Here is a 25,399-nt window from a genome sequence, read left to right on the forward strand (position 1 = left end):
TTACAAATTCCAAATCAAATAGATGAATGCAAAAAACAAAAAAAAATATCATCACAAACACATTAAAAAAAAGAAAACAAAAAACCATAGACATACTAACAAATTTCATTAACCAAAAGTTATCTGTGAGCTGGTTGACCCTTTTGTTAGCCCTTGTTAATGAGTTTAACGTGTATAAGTAATTAAGAACAAAAATAGTAAGATTATATCCTCTCTACAAAAAAAGAAAGAAGCCTGTATATCATAATCGTGGAAGATAAGGTTGAGCGTGGCACGGAGCAGGAGTGCATCACAGAAGAAGCGACAACGATGAAGAGCGTGGCGACAAAGATGAGACTCGCAGTGGAATTTTAGGATTGGTTTGTGTTTTGAGATTTTAGGGATTTTTTTTTTTTTTGAATGTGTTAGTGTTTAAGAATTTAAAATAGATTTGAATATTTAAAATTGAATTTTTGGATTTTGATTTGATTTAAATTGTTCTTTAAATTTATATTTTAAATAAAAAAATAATAAATCTAGATGTGTTTTAATTTTTTTTAATTAATAGAATAAAAGACTGACTAAAAGAATAATTTAAAAGATAGCTAGTTGAATTGATATTTATTTTACTTACATTTTCATTTCATCCAACAATCACTATAAACCAATAAAAAAATACTCAACTTTGCATTCAACTTCCAATTCATTTTATTTCCTTTGCCAGACATAGCGTAAAGACGTGGATGGGAAAATTCACCAACATAAAAACCCTGTATTCCGACCCTATGTAATGCTAATATTATATATCTTGCATTCTACAAATCGAATGCAGGGAAAGAGAAATAATATATGCATTTTGTGTCTTGGCAGCTTAGAGCATGCAAGTGCTAAAACGAATATGTATCCAAAGAAAACTAGGAATTCATTAAAAGAAGGACAACAGAGTTACTTTCGCCTTTTTGTTTCGCCATAAAGGAAGGGAAAAAAAGCTAAAGCCAGAAACAACCCGGAAGAGACAGCTTAACTTGAGTCTTAGATGGTTGAGCATAGTCTGAGGTTATAACCTGAAATATCAAAGTACAATATTCAGAATTTAGATAACAGAGTAACAGTAGAAGACATAAGTTTCTTCCTCACGTGAATAATTGGGGCCGGTTACGTGAGAGCTGAGGCCGCTTTATTGGAGAAAGTATCAAGTTCCTCAGATTCATTGAAGGGTTGCTTGTGCCACCAGCTCCAAAAACTGGGTGAGCACCAACCTTTCTGTTCCCTGCATTCCCTGGACTGACTGCTTGTTTAGCCGGTGAGCCAATAGAGATATCAAAGCGGCCACCAGAGTTATTGCTATTCTGTCTTGCAGGCCACACATCCTCTTTTGGCCCTGGAGTGTCAGGAGTGAATACCAGCAGACCTGTGACAATTAAGTTACCTACTTTTGGAAATATATAAGTTGGAAAGCAGGCCATATAGTTCATTATTTAAGCATTTTTCCTTTCTTCAATTGAAAAGGTTACTTAGAAACTAGAATGCAAAGGGTTACCTTTTCTGCCAGTTTGTCTCTCATCCATAATGTTAGGTGGATTAGAGAACAAATCATTATCATTTCTGTTATAATAGTTGCTTGCAGGCTGTATGGCAGACCGCTTCACTGACTCAAACTCACTCCTTAGTTGGTCATACATTTCATCTAATTTTCTCTTCTGCCTGAAATTGCAATACAGCTAAAAGGCATTAACACCGATATATGATTTGCATAAGTTTCAAAAGAGATCAGCATTGACCTGGATTTTTCAGCAAATTTTTCCTGGAGTTCTTGATTGTCCTTGGTTAAGACCTCGATTTCCTGCTGCATCATCTGGCATCTCTTGGTCATTTTTTGGTAAGCCGTATGAACCTGCTCTAATTTTTCTGTAAACTTCTCTTGCATCATTTCACATTTCTGCCGGCATTGAGCAACAATCCGGTTCATCTTAAATTGCATCTCCAGTTCTTTTTGGCCAATGTAGAACATCACACTTCTGTATGCACTCTTCATCACTAAATATGCTCAGGGAAAACACATGGTCCAATATACCCTCTTAATTTCTAGAATTGCAGAACATAACACTTCATTCTCTTGAGTCAAACCGTCAGATTATATATAAAAGGTTAGAACATATGAAACCAATTTCATTTTATCTTATTGTACAGTTCTAGTGAACTGGATCAGATAGGAAAATAGAGAAAGTAGAGAAAAGAGTAAACAAATGGCATGTATTTATCATAGCGGTGACCTCTGAACCAGAGGATGATGAAACTGGCATTCTAAGGTACTCCAGAGACCACATTCTCTACTTATTGTCATTTATCTCATCTATGTTCCTTTCTCTCTCCCTAACCTCTTTTATGTAGCTAACCAACGCCTAAATGACACCTAAGTGACTCTTCTCTGTTCACATTCCTTTTATTTGAAGAATTATCCCCTGTAATCCTCCTTCCTTTCCCATATTGAGCGACTTTATTATAAGCTTGCAATCAATACTCCCCAAAACTTTCACCATTTCCTCTTCGTGAAACATGGGAACTCCCCTGATTAGCACTGTGTGTAGCTCCCAAGATTTCCCACCTTCCCCTCTAGTATTTCACCTAAGATCTGCTTAACAACTCCAAAAGCTAATGCCGTAGTTCTCAATATGCTGTCATTACTATTGGTAAAGGTTGACCTCCTCATTTCATTTGTTGACTATAGTCTTGACCCTCCAAAGCTGGAACTTTAGATACAACCAATCCCCAAAGTGCTAGATTCTTTCCAACTTTTCTAATCTGTTTGCACCTTCATTCTTGGCTATGCAGTAGACATATTCTGTTTCAATTCAGCCAAATTTGTATCCCTATGAAGTTCACAAAAGATGGCCTTAATGCCTCAATGAACAGAAATGGAGGTTGCTAAAATCCCACATCTGGAAAACCCACAAGGTGATCGTCCACTTTGCAAATCATGTCCTTCGTCTCCTTTGTCTCTGGACTCAGCTTTTTCACCCTTCTCCATTTTCATTTTCCTTACCTAGTTGGACTCAACCACTTCTTGTGTTCTCTTTAATGCTTTGGATTATCGACAATTCTATCCACTTCAAAAGCAACCTCCCCAAAATTGATCACATCTTCCCTATTATTCATTGTCTTCATCCCTCCCTCCGCCTGATTTTCAGAAGAAATAAAAATTCAAAAGGCAAACCTCTCGTAGACCTTCTCTGGGGGACCACCTTCTCCAACTCCAATTTGAAAAGTAACCTATCACCTTTGGCCTTTTCACCATCTCTTTTGCACTAGCTTTCCAGACAGCAGACAGTGTGAGGACCTTCCTTGACTACAAAGTTGCAAGAATATGAAATAAAAAGCTTGCATGCTATCACTATCGGGGTACTACCAATGGGGTATCAATTGATAAAGTGTTATACAGACAATAAATAGAAGAAACAAGGTCTAAGAACTTAGAACAGCTTATTCTCTCTCAAGCCCATTTCCAAGTATTTTCTTAATCCTCACACCTTACCTACAGATTGCTCAACACTGAGATTCTCCTAGGATCATGGGATCTTCTATCTCACACTTGCCATATCAACAATTAAGTTATGCACCTTAGGACCCCACTTCATTGTCTCCACTTGTCTCAATAAGTCCCTTGCAAATATAAATCACCTTTAGTGTCCAACAGATACTCTAAGTGGGTTAAAGTGTTTGATCTACCCATCACTAGTTGTAGTTCAAGGCTCTTGCCTCCAAAAATAGCTATAGTTTTGTCATTCTTTCTCATATACCTCTCTATCAAACTTGTCCTATTTCCTTCTTACCAACATATTAGTTTCTATCACTCTCCTCCAATATTAACCTTTCACGCATCTCCCATTACTTTCTTGTCTAGCACATCCCCCATCATTCGAGAGATCTCTTTGTTGTGAGGATTGTCATGCTATAGAGAGATCAAACAGCACCAATTTCCCTTCCTATAATACAATTCTTCCTCCTTACTCCTTAGTCCCAATATCTTCCTAATTTTCATGTGTTTCTTCCTCTAACAGCATGAGCTGCGTGACCTTGAATTGGTTAACATGTTTGGGAGTGAATTTCTCATCACATCTTAAATATAGCTGCTTCATCCTCCCTCTACATTCTGACTCCATTAGTTTCATGAAACTTGTTCCACACTTCTACACGTTATCACAGGGAAACTCCTTATGGCTTATGTCTAATCTTGTGTTCACTATATTGACACTGCTCCCTTCCCAAACCCAACCAATTACTCTAATCTCTATTGCATCTAGAACTTGGTAAATCTCCTGTAACTAACAGTTCCTGCAGTTCCTCTAATACTCGTCGATCAATTATGTTATTATAACCTATAACCTTTCTTACTGTTGCATTGTAGACTCTCTTTATGATGGACCTCTATCAGGTACCCTCTAAAAAATGGGCATAAAGGATACATATCTGTGGAGATATTCCAGCCATGGCCATCTACAACAGAAAATATCACAATGAGTGGCAGGAAAGCTATATAAATTTAAAAAATAAAATAAAATAAAAGAAAAAAATAATCTCTGCTGCATGTAGTTACATTATAGTGAGAAGTATTCTTACATTTATCCATTCGTCGTTGGGATTGATATCTACAGGCTTCATGAGGCTGACAAGAGGAGAGAAATATGAAATTTCCAACAAAATTTTAATTTTCATAAACGTGCAGCACAAATATGGATGCTAAAGTTGTGAAAATATTAGTGCAACCAATGACAAATTTTATTTGTATAGCATTCAGTGGATTCAAAACTGACAATATATAATAAAGAATCACGATAGAACCACAACAATACATGAGAACAAATCCTTAATTTGAAAAACCATTGGGTCAGGTGAATAACAACATTGTTTGTGTTTATTTAATAATCAGCAGATCAAAACCATACCTCTTTGAAAGTACTTGATCACAGATTGGGCATGCTCCATCGTTACTCAATATCTTATTGGCATCATCCGTACCTTTGTACTATGTTAAGGTAATATATCCACCAATCAGTTCAATAACAGAAAAGAAAATCCAACCTCATTTTCCATGAACAATATTTCTTAGATTAACCAATAAAACAAACGAGAAACACAAAAGTCTATTTCTTGCGGATACACAACAGATGACCACATGTAGTGGAAACCGCTCGTCCTTCTACTTCTCGCCAGCATGCATTGCATCTCATTTCAGCTTTCAAATACAGGCTTCACATGTCTAATGGCAAATACACCTACAACACAAATACATCAGGATTCTTTGTGAATTAGGCTATGGGTTTACTCAACTTAAGGTAAAAGATCTAAACTTAAGTGGCTAGCAAAATCAACCTAAAATAAATAAAATAATGATAATGATATCAAAGCATCAGCCCAAATACTAAACATGTGGATTTTGAGTGTTCGGTGTCAAAGACACAGTTTGGTTACTGTCTATGTAAAATGCACTACAGGCCAACAAGACTCCAAGACAACCTGAAGTAGTACTAGTGACAAGAAACATCTGAATGAATTTCCCACAAAGACAATGATGTATTTGCAAATTAAATCCGAAATGAGTAAATAAAAAGAGGGGAAAAAAAATTCAGAACTCTATCTCATGCTTATGAAAACATAAGTTCAAACACAGGACTGTGATAGCCTATGAAGCACAAAATTGCACAAACATATTTGGGCACTTATCAGACAAATTACTCACACAGGCTTTCACTTCCTCAGTGAAATAATGTGCGAATTTCAACGTCACTAAACTAGACAGCTATAAAGTGCTGCCTTTTCATCAGCATCTCTAACTCCCAACAGAATTTTATGAATCTCATGAATTAATGATATGCCACTAAAAGAACAAAATAAAAAGCATTACATATAATAATATTACTGGCAGAGTAAGAGTTTTGTAACTTCAATACAATCTCTAATAATAATAACAATAATGATGTTACATCACTAACTTTATTAACTTTTTGCCAACACTTAGCCAACAAAAGTATTTTTATAACAATATCTAAACCATAAATCTTAAATCCTAATATAATAAAAATAAAGTGTTGATTCAAAATATTAGCTAATATTAATAAAAAAGTGTTGACTTCCTAATATTTTTCTAATAATAATAATACTAATAATAATGAGCATGTAACTTAACTCACCTCACATGTAATCGTGAAATTATTTTATTTATGATCAACAGCCTGCAGAAGCATAATTTTTGCTTCAAGCACACCATGAACAGTTGCTCAAATCAAACTCAATAACGATAACAATATTTAAAATGAAATAAAGGCAGCATCTCCGAACCGGACAATTTTACCGAAACTCAGTTATCACTATCTCGTTCCTCGTGTACCTGACGGAACCTGAAATCTAGAACAAAACGAAAAATGAAAGAGAAGGTTATTAGCTCAGAAGAGAGTACGAAACAATAATGATCCAAAATTCTAGTGAATAATGACTCAAATTTCGAACGCAAATCAAAGAAAAAGTTTGGTACAGGTTCTAAATTGCCAGTAATCTCTTTCCACGAAGAACACCTTGGAATTGAAACATAAAGCTAATGGAAGATTGGAGAAAATGCCGTACCGTATAGCGATCAGAATGCAGATAAAAGAGTTGGAGGAACAGAGAGAAATGTGGAATTTGATATTGAATTTTGGCGCCAAAGGTTCCTTTATGGGAGTGTGTGTCTCCGAGAAGAGACGGTTTGAATCCGTAGGCCGCAAATTGTAAAAGAAATTATGAAAGAAAAATAAAATACCGGCTTTTTGTTTTATATTTTCTTTTTATTTTCTTTATATTTATTATTATTATAAAGCCCGTAATTGCGTTAGAAAAATTAGAATGAACGAATAATGTATCCAACTCCCACACAGGAAAGGAAGAAGAAAAGTGATATACTCTTTCTCGTCCATTCTTACTAATCCTTTGCACAAATATTTAAAGAATCTGGTTGATAACTATAGTTATTTTTTTAAGTTTGCTAAGCATATCTATTGGACAATGAACTCTCTAAACCACTAGATGTATAATGTTCTTACATTTTTTTAGTTTTTCCTTTGTTGACCTAATTATATTCATTAGTTATATATTATCTTTGTTATTTATATATTATTTTTCTTTCCCTTTCAACAGTTTACAGTAGTTGTAATAATATTATTGAAAATATATAGTGTCATGACTCATAAAAAATAAAGTTAGAAAATTAGAAGTTGTTTAATTCTCAGTTATTAAAACATTGTATTCGACGTACTTGTATTTCGTTTAATAATTTCATGCTTATATTTTAGTATTTAAGCACCTTAAAAAGATTTTTAAAAATAAATAAAAATGACTATTTAAAATGAACAAAGATAAAAGATGATTATATGAAGTCAAATGAATGAACTTTAATTCAATATTTTTATAGTTTTATTTATAGTCTATTTTATGTATAAATTTTTAATTTTATAGTCATTAAATTTTAAATTAGTTTATCTATTTTATGAGTGTGTGTGTGTGTATATATATATATATATATAACTTTTGCACAACACATAGGTCTAATTCTAGTTAAATCTATTTTATAGGCATGTTTGAAGTCAAAGAATTTGCAATGGTATATTGATAGCAAATGCTTCAAGCACATGATCAATGATCAAAGTTCATCACAGTCGAACCTACAAAAAGAGAAAGGGTAGTATTTTGACAACAACAACAAAGGAAAAGGTGTTAGTATCAGCAAAGTTGGTAAGAGTGATTCTTCTTCGGTAGATAATATAGTACTTGTCAAAAGTCTTAAGAATAACTTGCTTAGTGTAAGTCAATTGTGTGATAAGGTAATAAAATTATCTTTGACTTTTAAAAACTGTATAGTACAAAGGTTTGATGCTATTGAAGTTCTACTTTTAGGCAATAGAGTTTACAACATTAATAATGATTAATTTAGATTGTATTCTTTTAAATGATACAAAATACTTTGTTAGTAAACAAAATAATGCATGACAACGTAGAAAAATTACACATATATGTTCATATAGGCTATCTAAATTAGTTGGTATCTAAAGTTTTAGTAATTCGTCTTCTTTGTAAAAGGTACCTTAATAATTGGTATCCAATCAAAATTCCTTCATCTAACTAGCAAAGGGTACCTTAATAATATCAAAGAGATGCAAATAAATGAAACATGCATGCACTTCAACAATTTGAACTCGCTATACAAGCATGCAATATAATTAACAAATATTTCTCATTAATAAACTATTTTATAATAAAATGTTTGAATTTACATACCGAGTTTGCATATTTAAAAATTTTTGGTGTATGTATAGCTTCAAATACATTTTCAATCTTCACAATCAGGATTAGCTTCTTTTCTTTTAATTCTGTTAAAAATAAAATCTTTTTTATTACTGTTATGTTGTTCATAATTTATTTTTGGGTACCCTAGGCTTCCAAGATTGAGATTGAACAAAAGCCACATGAATATTTTACTGTGGTTTACATATAATGCAATTAATATTACAATTATGATTAATTGATTATCTATCAACTACAAAATTGACTATATAATTATTGTCAGATATTAATTAAAAATTCATGAGGAGCCAACATTATCACTCCCGTTTCATAATGCCACTATCATTTAAGATATTCATGTAAAACCCCAACAAAAGGAAAACATGTATGGGGACGACATTTTCAAAGTGGTGGCGATATTCACTCCTTATTTACGAAGAAAACTCAAGTATTCTATATGCTCTTTTTCTTAAATGGACGATGAATTTGAGTTTGAGTTTTATGGATAGCAAAAAAGGAAGAGAAATAATATTAGCAAGTATTAAACCAACTCTGCAATAATATAACCAACTACAGCATAAGTAATCATCAATGAAGGTGAAAACATTATAATCCTACAGTGGACGCAGAACAACTAGGAACCCAAATAGAGTCACTTCCGACGCCAGTCATATGTTCCAAGCTCGAAATCTGCAAAAATAGTCACTTCAGTGAATGAGAACGTACAATCAAGAGAATAAGTTAAATGACTAATTAACAAAAGGTTAAACGGAGACCTAAGAATAAAAGGACAAAATGAACAAGATAATTTTTTTGGTGAAGAAAAGAATTGGATGAGAATGAAGATTTTTACCAAATATATAAAGAACATACACATTGCACTTATAGATTTTTTTTTTTTTTTGGATTTTTACTTTACTAAAAAACAATTTTCACTCGTTACCATAGCATTTACCCAATCAACAATTATAGAGTCAATTTTGTAAATGCTATATTAATACAAAAGTCTATATAATTATAGCCAATTTTCACTCTACCATCGATAAATGGTCTGGTCTCTTTATTCACCAAGTTTGTTTAGATATAAATCTTATTTCTTGCTCCTAACTTAACCTCTTTCACTTTGGTAAACCTATTTGGAAGTCTAAAGTTCCTCTAAAGGCAAATCCTTTATTTCGACAATTCTGCTCAAAAGAATTATTACAAAAGACATGTTGCAGATTTGAAGGCCAGACAATGCTATTTCCACACATATTCAGTTCATGTGGGGAAGATCATAATCAATTCTGTATTTACTTTGGCTATTTTCTTTTTTTCTGAATGGAATTCTTTGTTTGGAATCTTTGGTGTCTTCGCTGTGCATTGCAGCATTAGATCAGTTTCTCTTGACTAAGTTTGCTGGTCTCAGGAATAAGATTATGGATGGAGCGGAATTCCCATACTTTCAGTTACAGATTTTCTGTCGAAAAATGTTTTACAGAATAGGATTAGATGTTCATTATCGTTTTGATAAGCTCGTGATTTTCATATAAGAATTTCCTTCAAACATAACTGGAGATCGGAAAGTTAAGCTTCATAGAGTTCTATTGTTTGTTCTTTTGCTATTCCTTGTATCATTCTTCTTTCTGTCTCAACAAGAGGGAAAATCTTGTGTTGTGCAGCATACACAACTATCTGGAGTATTTGCTTGGAGCTCAATTCATAGACCTTCAACAACAGATATTGCTCAAAGCTTAATTTTGTTTGTGGCAGCACAAAAAAGAATCAATTATGCAAGCTTCACAGGATTTTTTTTTCAGAGGAGCTTATTAAATTGGTGGGAGCGAACTATGTTGCTTTTTTGTTCTTGGCCGCCTGGTTTGTCAAGTTTTCATGGGTCTAGTGAATAATGGTGATGCTTGAAATTTTTACTTCCTTCCTTTCTCTGAGAAATCATAAAATGTTGGCAGCAGGAATTAGACTGTTTGTGGGTTGGTAATTTGGAATAAAAATTAAAAAGGGAAAGGTAAGTCAAGCATCCATTTTGGGAAATAGGCTTAAGGTTCTGGTATGCAAGAGTAAATGGATAAAAAATACACATGAAAGAGTTTGAAGTGGACAAAAGTACACACAAAAGATTGTAAATATCAAAGTACAACCAAAAGATTGTTTTGGATAGACAAAAGTGTCATATCGTTAGTGGGTTTGTAAGGCTTGGATTGTACTTTTGTCCATCAAAATCAATCATTTGGGTATACTTTGATGTTTTTGGTGTGTACGTTTGTCCACCCCAAACTCTTTCATGTATACTTTTGTCCATTTACTCGATAATGCAGTGCATAAGAGAGCAGAATAGAGTGTTCGGTAGTAGATAAAGTAGAGGTTACAGTAGACATCATAAGAGAGCAGAATAGAGTGTTCGGTAGTAGATAAAGTAGAGGTTACAGTAGACAATAGAAGACGGTGGAATGGAAGCTGAGGAGCTGAAACTCCTCGAGCTCCCTCTCCCTCTCCCTCTCCCTCTCTCCCTCTCTCTTTCTCTCTCTCTCACACACACACACACATATTCTCTCTCTCTCTCTCTCTCTAGTGTAATTGCTAGGGAGTTGTTGTGTAGTGTCGTCCTAGGTTCTCCGCAAAGCAACCTCGTCATCCGCTTTGGATGGTCGCACCAGAAATTCAGGTGGTACCAACAACGGATGCAGGATGATCTCGTTCCCCCTCATCTTTTCTTTCGCCTCATCCCTTTCTTACAGAACCTTCACGTTCCCTGTAACCTTCAGATCTGAGCTTAAATAATGGCGAGCTATAACTTGTGTCTTCACTTGATGTAGTCGACTCAATGCTTTGGACTACATTAGGTGGAAATCGACAAAACAAATCCAATTGGAAACTCGTCCAAGTCGGAAACATAGTCGAATCCCCCACCATTGAGACCATGTACGAGCCTTCCCGTCCAAAGCCTCCAACGCCACATACACTCGATCACTAGCCGGAACCCAAGCCACTTGGAGTAGTGCTCCGCTTGCGCTACTCAACCATTTACATCTTTGCCGGAGAACCTTAGAAGGACAATTTTCCGTCAAGTATCAACCACCCATTCAGAATCCGTTATTTGTGCGTGAGAACCAACCAAAAGTTCCCAGATCGAGTAGGTTTTTGATAGAGCAGAATAGAGTGTATGGTAGTAAATAAAATAGAGGTTAGAGTAGAGAAAAGAAGATGGAATGGAAGATGGGGCTGAATGATATCATGGACATATCATTTTGTCCTCTGATAATGTAGAGAATGCAGTAAGATAGATGGAGACATTACAGAGACCACCACGCTCCTAAGGTCCTGTCTAGCCTGATCTCTCTCCCTCTTAAACCATATAAGAGATACGTTACATAGGCTTGGTGCTAGAAAATGGGGAACAGATCAGGGAATAATAAGCCCAGTTAGTAGATACATGGGGAAAAATGATACATAGCTGAAAGGATAAGTTTCTATTAGAAAGTATGCAAGCTGGTCAGTAGATACATGGGGAAAAAGACCAAAAATCAGTCACTAAAGAAGTTGATTGAGATTGTGTGAGAATTAGAAAGGGTCTCTCACACCTAACCTTTGAGGCCCTGTATTCGTGGATCCACATCAAATGAAACAAGGTCTTCTAAATAACCACCATTTCTGCAGGTTCATCCCATATCTTGTCCTTTTTGATCCAACCCTGACTATGAATCACCTCCTTTCTCTTTCTTTGTTCCATTCCTACACTACAGCCTTTCGTTCTCCCAATCTAGACAAGTTATTTTAAGGGATTTATGGGTGTGAGGGAATGTGGCTGAACTGATTGCATGAAATACAGAAGACTTATGCAGATAATATAAATGCTTGCTTATTATTGTGCCAGCAAATGCAAATTCATCTATATTTAAGATAACAAAAGATATGCATAGCAACATAGCAACAAGGAGAGTAACAGTAACCAAGGACCGGCATACCAGTTTAAATGATTCCTGGCCAAGTTGCTTTCAGTATCAACTAACGTACATTCCGATTAAGAAGTCCTTGAAAAGATAGGTAAAGATCTTTGTTGTCTGCCCCGAATATCTCATCAGCTTTTCTTAAAGTTTCCTGAAGACCAAAAACCATGTTGAACAATGATTAACATCTTTGAAATTGTTTCATGTTCCAGATATCATACTTCAAGTATTCAATATTTATTTACCTCTCGTGTTTGCTTCTGAGCATTTAATTCCTTTATGTTAGCAAGAAATGCACTAAACTGCTCATATGAAAGACGACTCCTGAATAAGTTATGCAATAATCAATTCATTAAGCCTCTCAAATGAAATAAAGTAAGATGTCACTGCATGACAGGGAGAATGAATGTCACCTAGCTTGACGAAAAAAATCCTTTCCATCTATCTTCGGGGTACGACCTAAACAAATTATTATGTGTTATGAGGATAAACAACTGAAGATAATTTTATAACAAAATATACACGAGATTCAGCCTTTTCTTTATCTATTTGTAGTATACTGGATTTTAAGGAAGAAAACAAGCAAATGACAATGCCAGAAATTATAGGGTCTGCCTCCTAGTCATAAGCATATCGCTACTTTTGCTCCAGACATTCTAATTCTCACCCTATCCTATATAGCTCATTCTATTCTCTCTCTTCTAACAGAATCAGCCTATGATCTCACAACCTCCCACTACCAGTGCCATGTGGCATATTAGTTAAAATATCAGTAGAACACTCATCATTAGTTTTTCCTCTCTTCTCTCTTTTATTCTTCCTGCTATAAATATAAAGGGTAGAGGTTGAACTCTTCATGATTGTATGTTGGGTCCCATCTCTATTGCTTTCGATCCTTCTCATTGGCTCATATCATTCTCAAGGTACACATAACAGCTTCCTATGAAACAATGCCCTAACGAGCAGGATAACATCCCAAACATTAAAAGAACCCCAAATCCTTGGATAAAAGAAGCTTGAGTGCTTGCATTGACAGACTTCAAGCAACCTTTTTTATTATGATGGAAGGTGGTAAAAAGGAATTATTTAAAGTAGATTAACAATCAATCTTCAAAACCTGGAACAGATCGACCCCGAGGTGGAGAGTTTGCTGCTGATGACTGCTGACTAGATGAATACCACGCAGAGAGAGATGATCGTGCTTCATAAGGAAGTTTTGTAGGAGAAATAGTACCAGAGGTTTTCTTGGGTGAACCAGCAGCAGAATAACCTCTAGGAGATTCAGTTGTTGAGATCACCTTTGGAGTTCCAGTTGGAGTAAGGCGTGGTGTGATATATGGGGTCAAAGAAAACCTTTGACCAGAATACCTGGAAGCTAACAAACCCGAAAAGAAAAGAAAACCACAGCAAAAAGAAATAAATATGTATCACAGTCAGATTTAAAGCCAACTGAAAGCTCATTTTCATAGAAATTCCAGCTGTATTATAATGGATTTAAAACTCATTTTTGAAAAATTTTTCCAGTCAAATGCAATTATTATTATCCAAACTCCTCTTTTTACAGCAAAATATCCTGTTTTCCAACTTTCAGTTTACTTCAGTGCAATACATTTCATTTTTCACCATAGAAACTTTATATATGCCACTGAAGTATCGATATATGATGCTCAAAAGAAGATTGAAAATAATTAATTTTCAAAATGATTAGTATTTTAATTCCCTTATGTATCATTTTGGTAGGGAAAATGGAGGGGCCAGAGTCACTGAGACAAGGACAGAAAAAAGTTGTCTTTGTACCTTATTTGGTAGTAGCGTGGGATAGGAAAAAATATTTTAAGTGGACACGATTACCCTAGCCTGATAGAAACTCCGGTATCCCAGTGGTGATCTAGTGGGGGCAATGAGGTAAATATTGTGTCCTTCATGTCCGCACTTTCTAGGAGATACACAAAATATACAAAATTTGTGTCCCCTGACAAATATCTTAGTGTGCAATTGGTTTGGGTTTTCATTTTCTGTTTATTTTCAGTGTTTTCAGTTTTTAGGATTTTGTGAAGGAAAATGCAAAACCGAAAGTGAAAACAAAAAACAAATTTTATTGTTTTTGTTGTTTTCTCTTTTTTTCCTTTACAAAATCTGAAAACAGAAGCACTAAAAATGAAAACAAAAAATGAAAACGCAAATTAAACTCACCCTAGTGTCTTCCGTCTTTGGAACAAAAATCAACTTTGTGTCCATGTGTCTCTATCTCAGTGTTTTGTCCACCTTTAACAACACAGCCATACATAACTTACTTATTGTGCTTTATGCATGATAGCACTTTTTTAGGAGAAACATGGTTGAATGGTGGAAAAGAAAGAACCAAAGCAACATGATCTATATATTTGGAGAACTTGTTTACCTTCATCCCTTGTTTTACCAACATCTGCAGGACCACCATATGAATGATATACTGTATAGCCACTTGCAACATCATCTGCAACACAATAACAAAAGCAAATAAACAATTTAACAAGGCTAGTAGTTTTGACTTCTACATTACAAAGTCAACAGTAAGGGTATGTCGTATGTGTGAAAAAGATAAGCAGCGAAGTAGGAACTACGAAGTACCCTTATCAGGATATGCCTTTGGAACTGACTGGTCACAGGTTCCAATATCTATGGTCTCGGCTTGCTGTCCCACGAGCAATGAAAATGAAAGGAAGAAAGAAATGTCATTTAAGAGGACAGTACAGGTCATTTTCAGCACCACCATAACTAGCAATTAAAATAACAAGACCAAATCAATATATTGATGCCTTACAGATGGACTGTCATCAGTCAATGACTGCATCAGTTGTTTCTTAAATGACTCCAACTATCAAACAGGAAAAAAGAAAAGAAACCGTTAGGTTTAGACAAACATAGTAATGCGGGTAAAAGGACGATATTTCACAATCTAAACTAAGTTAACCAGACATATAGGAGGAAAATACACACCCAGTAATGTAAAATAGTAAACACAAAACGTTATTTTACTAATATATATGTAGCACGTTTGTGTGTGCCAAATGGCAGTTAGTTTTGAAGCTCCAAACAATATGTTAGCAAACGATAGATCAAGTGCATGATAGACATTAGACAGGTATTTGAACTGGAGTCCCATCTTCCTTTGCTTAATTGTTGCATTTATCCAATGAACCCGCCAGTAGGACATGAACTCTTGACTCCCCCAACATATTTTCATGAAAACCATATTTTGAATTCCAAACTTTCTCTCCAAACTTAGAAAGGATTCTCTTGAATCAACTTATTTTTCGAAATCTAAGGCATTTGTTTGGACCGAAGTTCATAATAGGATAACATAATGATAAGCTCCAAAAGCACAGTACTCTTTTTTTTCTCTAATTTTTATTTATTTATTGTACTGCCCCCATGACAAGATCTCTTTGTAATTGTATCAGACTATTTGGGTATCTTCAAAGAATCACACATTTGCCCTGTGTCTCGCTTATCAAAAAACTGTTGTCACATAAAACTATATTTATTTAATAACATAAGAGTGGAATTTATTTGGGGGAAAAAAAAAGCAAGAGTAACTCACTTGTTTAGGGATATAATTAGAAAGTTAACTTCAAAATTTAATTTAGTGCCCAATGAGAAAAACCAAACTCAGCAACAAATAGTAGCTTTTAGTTCAGGTGCGGTTTGAAGGCAAAGTTGATTTTCCAAATGGAAACCAAACGTCTGTGTTTTCTCCAATATCAAACATCCTTTATATAGTAACACTTCTATGCAATAATGCAAAACAAAATAAAATTTCTAATATTATGCAAAAGTAATAATATTTTACTTTATGGTATACAGAAGTAAGGATACAATTGCAATAAGCCAATGAAACATATGAAAACAGAACCAAGGAGTCAATATTTCTCATACGATTAATACAATAAGAAGGAATGTGAAACTAAGTGGAGCATCTACAACAACTATGGAGCAACTGACAAGTTATAAAGAGTAGAAACAGGCCAAGAACACACATAGGAAACAAAGGAAAACAAAAACGAGCCAGAAAATCAAATAAAACCTTTGCAAAATCTCGACTCAGCTTTTTCACTGTTGCTGCTAATTGGTCTCTCTCCTTCGAAAGCTTCATCTGTATCCAAAAGATAGAGACAAAAGATATATCATAAACCTTGAACTGGTTTAGGATTTTGGGGAAAAGAAGGAGGAAACAAAGTCTTATATTCATGTTTAAATTAAGGAAGTTACACAAACATTGTAAATCTAAAGATAGGACAACAAATATATTCTATCATCATATGTTGTTTTAATCTTTTTTGTTTAAAAAACTGTGAATTAGAACATCTTTTTTTAAAATGAAAACTTCACCTTAAGTTTCCTTCCTTTTACTCCAAAACCCTCCCTCCCAAACATGCTTTGAATAATATCATTATATTGAATTGCTAGAATTTTACACTATGAGACGAGATATACAGAAAAAATTATGACCTGCTCTTTCATCTCCCTTCTCCCTCCTTGTGTATGGTTTCCTAAAAGTCGAGCTTAACAAGTCCTACCGAAATGCTAGAATATAAAACTAGTTTTTTCTTTTGGCTAATATTTTTTAGTTGAAATAGATATCAAATATTTAGCAAGCACAACTAACCAACCATGACTAAGAATAGTTATTTCAAGCATTTATATCATTCATTTGCTCCAATCACCTCTCTAACCATTCTTCCATGGTTCCTCCTAAGTTTCTCAATTCTTAACTCACATAAAACAATATAAAAACAGTAGAACTGGAATCAAAAACAGAAACAGAAAGTATTTGTATTATTGTCATATCTACAATATATATACGGAACATGTTTGGTGCACAACTTTCTTTTTGAAAATACCGTTCATCATATATAATTCATAAAACATATATTTGCTATTTCTAAAATTTGAAACCAAGACCTCTTAATTGGGGGTCCTCGACTCTCCAAGACTTGCTAACAAATGCCAAAGACTCCTTTCTCTCTAACCTTTTCCTTATTTATATTAGTTCCTACTTAACTAATGATAACCAGCTAATGATGTCAAACTCCAAACAAAATCCAGAAAGAACAAATCACTTTTTCCTTCTTTAACCCCACAAGCAGCCAAGGATAATGTCCTAGCCTTTCGCTGTTCTCACCACAAGCATACCCAACTAAAATCACAATTATAACTTCCTACTTCAACCAAATGATTGAAATAAATAAATAAATAAAGATAGCCCCCTCACTACTTTTCCTTCTCCTCTTCTTCTCCATTGGCAAATATATAGAAAAAGCAGAAACAATCTCCTCATCTTTAAGTGTCTCCATCTCAAGTGCCGCAGAGGAAGCTGGAAACCCTACTTCCAAGTTCCATCAAGTGCTTTGCCTGCAGCTACGACTGCAACTTCCATAGTCACGAGCCAGAGGAACTGCTTGTCTCTTCCGACTTCGAGTTCCATTCACAAAACCACCACCACCCTATCTGGCCCTGGCATTCTACGTCGCCCAAAAGCACTGCGTCACCAATTTCTCCCACTGCATCTGTAGCATTTTCGAGAAAAGTCCAGGAGCAGAAGGAGAATATGGAATTAGAGTCAGAAGATGGAATTATGCAGTATTTTTCCCTGAGTTTTTGAGGCAGAGGAAGAGGAGAACGAGGAAAAAGGAGGAGACCGCAGAAGGGAGATTGTGACCACCATGGTAGTTGCGGAGCAGAGGCGATGGTAGCCACAATGGAGGAAAATGTCGATTCTGAGGGACTATTTGTCCCAATTGAACGATTTGGTGAGGGGGTTATTCGTTCTTTTGTGAAATGGCCAGGGTTGGGGTGAGGTTTTACTCGTTAAGTAAAAATAAATATAACCTAAACCCAACAAAACCCTAAAGAAACGTAGGCATTGTTCGCGAGTTGAACAAAGTTAGTAGTGTAAAATTTAAAATAAAAATCCTTCATTCCCGCCCTTTCTTCCAAAATCTTCGCTCAGAAACAACCCTTTAGGAATTGTTCGAGAATTGACGGTTTGAAGGACGGGGAGGAAAAGGGTTTTGTATAACAATCCTTCTTTCCCTTTCCCTCTCTCTCTCCCCCTCCAAAACCCAACTGATAAACAACCTCTTAGACAAGAGAAAGAAAATGTATAGCGAGAGAAGAGTTAAAAGAGAGAAGCGAAGTACATTTTCATCAAGAGCAGCCTTGCACCTGGAATCAGCTTCCTGGCAGGCATGGGTGAGGGCGGAAACGCGCTCCTGGAGGTCGTAGATGAGGCGGTCCTTGTCGAGAAGCTTCTGACGGAGGCGGCCGGCATCGGACTCGAGGGAGGAGACCCTGGAAGCGATAGCCATGGAGGTTATCTTGCGGGCGAGATCAAGCTGGTCGTACGGGTCAGTGGGTATGACGGACAGGATCTCGTCGGGGAGATGGAAGTCCGTGTTTCCTGCTCCTTGCCCCGCGCCACCCTGCTCATTGGATTCCATTGGCACCCCTCGGCGGCCGGCGTCCGGCGTCACCCACTGCCCCCCGTTTCCTTTCCTCTGCCTACAGAAGGAGAGATGCAGAGTATGAGTGTGAATGAGAAAAGGGGGGATTCCTAAGAGAGAAGATGGGGACACACAATTTTGGAGTAGGGGTGTTGTTCAATTTTGAGACTTAACAAAAGTTAACAACTGGGAAGTAGGCAACAAGAACGAGCGGAACAATGGTTTAAAGTTAAATTACTATTATATAATATATATATATAGGATTTTTTATTTAAAAAAATTAAAAAAATAATTTATTTACTAAAATAAATAAGTTTACACGTATCTCGTTTACACTATAAATGAGATAAGACAGTGAGGGTGAAATCATTTCTGTCCGGTTTACAGTGTAAACGAGATATGTGTAAACTTATCTCTTGTACAATACGTGGTAAATTATAATGTTTACACTGTAAACAAAATATAGTAAGATAAATTTTCAACAGCTATAAAAGGATGTGCAACCCTTTGCATTCTCCACGTATATTTCATATCTTCTTCTCATCTTTTCTCTTCCAAAATAATAGGCAAAAATGTCCAATAATAGCAGATATGTGGTTGTCTGTGTGTATCCTAATTGTCGTATGAGAAACAGTAATAATGAGGTGATATTTAAGTGTGATAATCCATTAGTGTTGCGCACTCGACGAATAAGTTCCTTGTTCGAATTGAAGAATCTGATATTGAGTAACCTTGGTGGTGTAGGGAGAAAAGAGATCACACAGTTGGGGTATATGTTGCTAACACCGTTGGAAAACAGAATTTTTTGGTTTCGTTTGTTTCGGCACCAGGGCGACAAGCATGTGTGCCTCATGTTTGACATCTATGGGAGAATCATGTCAGAACAAGTCATTGGGCTTTCTATCGAGGTTGGTGATGTTGGTGACAGTGGATCCATCCACTCGACCTTTGTGCAAGATGACCCACCTCTCACACTACCCCTGATTTATGTTGCTAGTCTAGTGGAAGATATAAACGTGGATGATGAAGACTTCGACGAAGAGTATGTTGCGGATAGCAACAAGAGTGGTTCTTCTGAAGATGATAATGAGAAGAAATTCGTACTAGAGACACCGGTGGAGGCAGCGGTGCGCTATGTTTTGCCTCTTTCCCACCCGATTCCGGCACTAACAGATGTACCAAACCACTATCATGCATTAGATCTAGATGCGATGCATGAGAAATTTCCGTTTTCCAACACCGAGGAAGATGATTACAACCTAGATGGTGGTGTGGATTTTCGGGTCGGCCACAAATTCAAAAGTAGAGATGCAGTGATGCAGGGTGTGAAGAACTACAGCATTCGCAGAAGTGCTGAGTACCAAGTGGTCGAATTAAATCAATTAAAGTACCATGTGCATTGCCGCCAAGTTGTAACTGGATGTCCATGGAGTCTCCGTGTAACCTTCTGACAGAACCTTGGATACTGGTGAGGTCAAGTTTGATTGTGGCGTGTGTACTCATTTATGATTGTTATATCTGGTGTATTTTCCAATCATGAATGTTTTATTTCGTTAGGGAGGTCCAGAGGATTGGTGGAGCGCATATGTGTTTAGTACCAACCATGTCCTAAGACCATCGACAGTTGGACAGCAGCCTCATCTGCAATGTCATCCTGCAGTTGATACAGTCCAACCCATCCGTTAGCATCCTTTTCCTGCAGAGTGCAGTTTGGCAACTCTATCACTTCAAATCTTTGTATAGAAAAGTCTGGATGGTGAACTAAGAGGCAATTGGACAGATATACGGGCACCGGGAGGAGTCATATAACAAGATGGTAAAGCTGCTATAAGCACTGCAGAGTTGTTGTCCTTGAACAATATGTGAGCTCAGGGTCTTACCATACTATGATGGGCACCTTATGGTCCGTGATGGTAGAATGTTCGACAAAGTATGTTGGGAATTCCCGTCCTGTGTTGAAACTTTCAAGCATTGCAAGCTGTTTATTTCTGTCAATGGCACGCATGTGTATGGCAAATACGGTGGTGTGTTGCTTATTGTAGTGGCACAAGATGACAACAACAATATCCTTCCTATTGTTTTTGCAATTGTGAAGTCTGAGAGTACGGAGTCATGGTCTTTCTTCCTGACTAATTTGAGATGACATGTCACCCCACAGGAAGGCCTATTGATTATTTCTAATAGATCACATGCGATCAAGGCTGCACCGAGGGTCGATGATAGTGGTTGGCAACCTCCCAGGGCGTTCCATGCTTATTGTGTTAGACACGTGACTGCAAATTTTATATCTCGTTTCAAGTCCACCGAGAGCAAGCGATACCTCATAAACGCTGCTTATAGTCCAAGCAAGGTCGGGTACGAGTGGTACATGGATGCCTTGAGAGGTTTGTTCCAAGAGATGGCGGACTGGACTGGTAGATTCAAGAAAGATGTAACACCTCGCATACTATCTGTTGGAGTGTCTTTGGATCATCCATCTCGGGCATATAGCGGACTCAGTCTCGAAGCCATATAAGCTTCAATGAGAAATACTCCTTCCTCTATGCTTCCTGTTGCGGAACCACTGGAGGCCTAGCACCGGGTAGTCACTCCACCAACTCCTATGTCTCGGTGCCGTACTATCTGTAGAAATCATAAAAGCACCCCCATTAGCTCTCCGTGTGTGCGTAGCCCGAGGTGGTACGCAACGTTCTGTAGGGTGATAGTGGCCTCACCCCATGGCAGGTAGAACGTGTGGGTCTCCAAATGCCAGTGCTCCACGAATGCCATATCAGGGAATTGTCAAACACGAAGTCCCTAAGAGGCACCGTGTCGCCAAAGCTAGCCTCCCTTAAATACAGAACAATGGCGTCTGGTGGTGGAAGCGTGTGACTCATTCGCCAAGGCAGAAGTAAGCGAAGCCTCTAATAAAAAATAAATTATCACAATTAGAAAAATATTGTATATGTGCATTAACATAACAAACTGAGTTAACTATTATATACATTTATTTAACAGAAATTTACACATGTGTACTAACTGAATTTATGTCAATAAAACTTTTTGCGTTAATATTTACTTAGTTAATTAATAAACATTTTCTCAATACGTTACTTAAAATAAAAATATTAACCAAAGTAATTAATAATCTAATTAACAAACTTTTATTTAATAATTTAATTTAGGTAAATACAAAATTACATAATTGTTCACTAAAAAATAACTTTTACTTGAATAGTTAATAACTAAATTAATAAATTAAGAAACATGTAACCAATAAATTAACTTCAAAGGTTAAAAAACATCTACCCCAACATTTAATATCTAAATTAATAATTATGTACTTAAAAACTTAATTACAAAATAATCAGAAACACATTCCTAAAATTATACTCTATCAATGACCTGTTGCTAACAATACATTTAGCCATATAAACCATAAATTGTATTCTACTTTTTGACAAGCATCATAATCATGGCCATATATATATATATATATATATATATATATATATATATATATATATATATATATATATATATATATATATATGGGATAACATAAACGTCAAGATAATAAAACTAACCGCAAAGTCGACTGCCCCAGCGACGTGCCATGTCGTGTTCAATCGATTGATGTTCGGATCACGTGCATCTGCGCGCGCCATCTTCGTCTTACTCAATAATATGGTCAGAAAAGGAAAAAAGAGAGCATAAGAACTCCGTGGTCAGCACTTTACCCGGATAGCTTCCACTCTGGACTAGCCTCGTCGAGGCGAAAGGTTGTGCTCTTATCGAGAGCCCCTCGGTCACCCAAGGAATTGTCTATCCTTTCTAAGCCTTCTGGCGATGCGAATTCAGAGATTGTGAGCTACCAATTCACACCCGAGCGCGAATTTCGATCTATCTGTACCCTGGCTTATAAATCTGCACAGGTTGTGGGACTTGAAGCCCCAATGTTGATTTATTATGGCTCTTGCGGAGTAGAGTGGTTGAAAGGTGGAAAATGGGGCCCAGAAAGCCGCTGTGAATGACATCTATATATAGGCCTCACACAGTCTTATCTCGTTTATAATGTATACGAGATAAGTTTATGCGTATCTCGTTTACACTATAAACAAGATATACACGTGTCTTTACCTGTACTGTCTTATCCATTTACAGTGTAAAGGAGATACATGTAAACTTATCTCGTTTATACTGTAAACGAGATAAGTCATCCTACGTATTTTAGTAATAATTTTTAAATTATTTATTTCAGTAAATAAAATAATTTTTTAATTTATTTAAATAAAAAATTATATATACATGAGGAGAATGTGAGGATACAATTATTATTGTTGGATTAAATTTAACGGCCAAGATTAAACTTATTTTAAAAGCTAAAATTAAAATTAAAAATACTTTTTCCTCTCTTTCTCTTTCTTTCTCCAACCAAAAGTGGGGATCCCTCTCACATCCCTTTCTCTTCTCTTCTTGTGTTTGTATACCAAAAATTAAATTCCTAATTTTTTAACATCTCCTTGTGATGCGTTATTCCTTTCACTACTAGTCCTGTCACTGTCATCGCTCCTCCTTGTACTAGTCACTTTAGTCGTTGCCACATCTCCTCTCTATGTTTTCGTTGCTGCTTCCTCTGGTATCTAAATTGTTAGTTACTGTTATCACCATTTATTCATATTCAAAGTAGACAGAGTTGTATGTGTATTTTTTTATTCAGTGTAAATGAATGTGATCTCAAAAATAAAATATTCTTATATTAGTACAATTTCTTTAAAACATTGCTTGTATATAATTTTTTTAATTATGAGAAAGCTTTTTATTTTTTACTTATATAAATATAATTTTTTATTTTATGAAATGTGTAAAATTAATTAAATTTAAGTTTTTTTATTCATATTAAAAAGAATTTCAATTTGTTAGGTATATTTTAATGAAAATTCAAGACAATGAAGTTTATTCAGATGTGCATTCAAATGGCTTAAATAATACATTAAACGCATTAGAAGAATAGATTCCAAATTATGAAGATGAATTGAAACCGAAGGTTGGCATGATCTTCGATATAGCTGGAGATGGAGGAGAATTTTACAAAAGGTATACACATGCTGTTGGTTTTAGTGTCTGCAATTCAACTAAAACAAAAGATAAGCAAAGTGTTCGATGGAAATATATTCTTTGCTTAAAAGAAAGTTTTAAAGTGGAAAATAAAGTAGTTCAAACTGAATTAATAGTTGATAAAAAAGTTTGTCCAAAGATAAAAAAAACACTAAAAAAAAAAAAGATTTTGCAAGGCTCGTAAGCAATATGCACATCATGATAGTCCAAATTGTCCTAGTAAATCTCCTCCTAAAATTGGTAAGAAGACTTATTATGAGCATCGGTTATTATTTTTTTTAATGACTTAGTTTAAATACTTGTGAGACATGGAATTAGAAATAATTAATTATATCTATGTTTAAAACTAACACTAATCTAGTTTTATTTTTTATTGCAGGAAAACCAGCATTGTATATGAGAAACAATTGTTTTTGTAGGGAAAGAGAGGCATATATTCTTCATAATATTTTTCTTATGAATTGTGGTATGTTGTTAGTGAGGTGATACATGCACGATGGGTGAGGATGATTTTGTTGTAATTGAGTTGGTACTATTTGCGTTGTAATTATTGTGAATTTGAGGCTCATATGACACTTGATTTGTCCTTGATGGCAATGTCAAAGGGAGATGAGTCGCATGTCGCTGTTTTCATTTTCTCAATCAAAGTTGAAATATAACTTTAAGGTATTGTGACATTATTATTTTATTATTCATAAGCCAATTGTGCATAACTAACATAAATCATAAGTTATACAAATTCATACAACAATGTTATATTAAATTAAAGTAACAAATAGAACAACCAAATCATTATATGACATTCTTTGCTTCAATTGAAATTTATATCCTATCAACATATTAGAATTACAGATCCAAAAAGTATTTTGGAACAGAACAAAATACAACATAATCGAGAAAATTAAAAAAATTACAGAACATAATTATATGAATATTATATGCTAATTATTATAGCAAATCAGTTTAGAAACAAATAGCAATAAAACATTCTTAAAGGTTTTAGTCCAAAGTTGGTCAAACAAACCTAAAACGCTATGCAGTTAGACCGGGCCCATATTAGGTCTAAGGCCAAATATATATATATATATATATATATATATATATATATATACACTCCAAACTAAGCATTTCACCCACAAGCACCCTCCTCATTTGTGAATCATGCTGAAATGAAAGGGAGGAAACATAAACCCCAAACACTATTCACTTTGATGTTTAATCGCCCATAACTTTTGATCCGAAATTTTGATTTGCGTGCCGTTTGCTGCCACACGAAACTCTCATTGAGTCTGTCATTTTTAGCTAAACATAGTGGTAAGATTCTCGAAATTTATGCTCTAGTTTCCTGCCCTAGCAGATTTTTCATTTTTGGGTTTGATTTGAGTGGGTTTTGTGGTTTTGGTTGTTTAAATGGTGATTAACCTTAGGTGATTAGTAAATTTCACCCCAAATTTTATTGAACAAGGTAAGGTTTCATGAAATTCTTGTATTTAGTTGATTTTAGTGAAATTACATGATATTAGATTGAAAATTGGTGTTTATTGGAGTTAAATTGGCTATTTGGAGCATTTGGATTGAGTTTGG

At 35.3% G+C, this 25,399-nt stretch overlaps 2 protein-coding genes across 2 annotated transcripts; both read right to left on the reverse strand.

Annotated features, from left to right (window-relative positions):
• Positions 1 to 1,112: 1,112 nt before the first annotated feature.
• On the reverse strand, positions 1,113 to 6,230 carry LOC130965223 (E3 ubiquitin-protein ligase CCNB1IP1 homolog). The gene is made up of 8 exons (XM_057889955.1): positions 6,168 to 6,230; positions 5,138 to 5,252; positions 4,923 to 4,995; positions 4,597 to 4,642; positions 4,443 to 4,473; positions 1,761 to 2,016; positions 1,520 to 1,683; positions 1,113 to 1,390 (listed from the first exon to the last, which is right to left on the reverse strand). Exons 2-8 carry the CDS (start codon positions 5,205 to 5,207, stop codon positions 1,113 to 1,115), a joined length of 918 nt encoding a protein of 305 aa, XP_057745938.1. The 5' UTR covers positions 5,208 to 5,252; positions 6,168 to 6,230.
• Positions 6,231 to 8,818: 2,588 nt separating this feature from the next.
• Positions 8,819 to 18,918, reverse strand: LOC130970606 (uncharacterized protein At4g15545-like). The gene is made up of 10 exons (XM_057896738.1): positions 18,416 to 18,918; positions 16,300 to 16,368; positions 15,037 to 15,090; positions 14,844 to 14,907; positions 14,635 to 14,709; positions 13,351 to 13,608; positions 12,647 to 12,692; positions 12,479 to 12,557; positions 12,252 to 12,384; positions 8,819 to 8,979 (listed from the first exon to the last, which is right to left on the reverse strand). Exons 1-9 carry the CDS (start codon positions 18,713 to 18,715, stop codon positions 12,292 to 12,294), a joined length of 1,038 nt encoding a protein of 345 aa, XP_057752721.1. The 5' UTR covers positions 18,716 to 18,918; the 3' UTR covers positions 8,819 to 8,979; positions 12,252 to 12,291.
• Between the last annotated feature and the right edge of the window lie 6,481 nt (positions 18,919 to 25,399).

The sequence above is a fragment of the Arachis stenosperma genome, chromosome 3, assembly GCF_014773155.1.
Source record: "Arachis stenosperma cultivar V10309 chromosome 3, arast.V10309.gnm1.PFL2, whole genome shotgun sequence".
Taxonomy (NCBI): Eukaryota; Viridiplantae; Streptophyta; class Magnoliopsida; order Fabales; family Fabaceae; genus Arachis; species Arachis stenosperma.

Excerpts from the sequence above, each read along its gene's own strand:
- LOC130965223 (XM_057889955.1), bottom strand. The coding sequence starts at position 5,207 with ATGAGATGCAATGCATGCTGGCGAGAAGTAGAAGGACGAGCGGTTTCC. Across the intron at positions 4,996-5,137 it reads TACATGTGGTCATCTGTTGT|GTACGGATGATGCCAATAAG; the intron begins GTATCCGCAAGA and ends CATAGTACAAAG. Across the intron at positions 4,643-4,922 it reads GATCAAGTACTTTCAAAGAG|CCTCATGAAGCCTGTAGATA; the intron begins GTATGGTTTTGA and ends TCCTCTTGTCAG.
- LOC130970606 (XM_057896738.1), bottom strand. The coding sequence starts at position 18,715 with ATGGAATCCAATGAGCAGGGTGGCGCGGGGCAAGGAGCAGGAAACACG. Across the intron at positions 15,091-16,299 it reads TGAGTCGAGATTTTGCAAAG|TTGGAGTCATTTAAGAAACA; the intron begins GTTTTATTTGAT and ends CCTGTTTGATAG. Across the intron at positions 12,385-12,478 it reads CTCAGAAGCAAACACGAGAG|GAAACTTTAAGAAAAGCTGA; the intron begins GTAAATAAATAT and ends TTTGGTCTTCAG.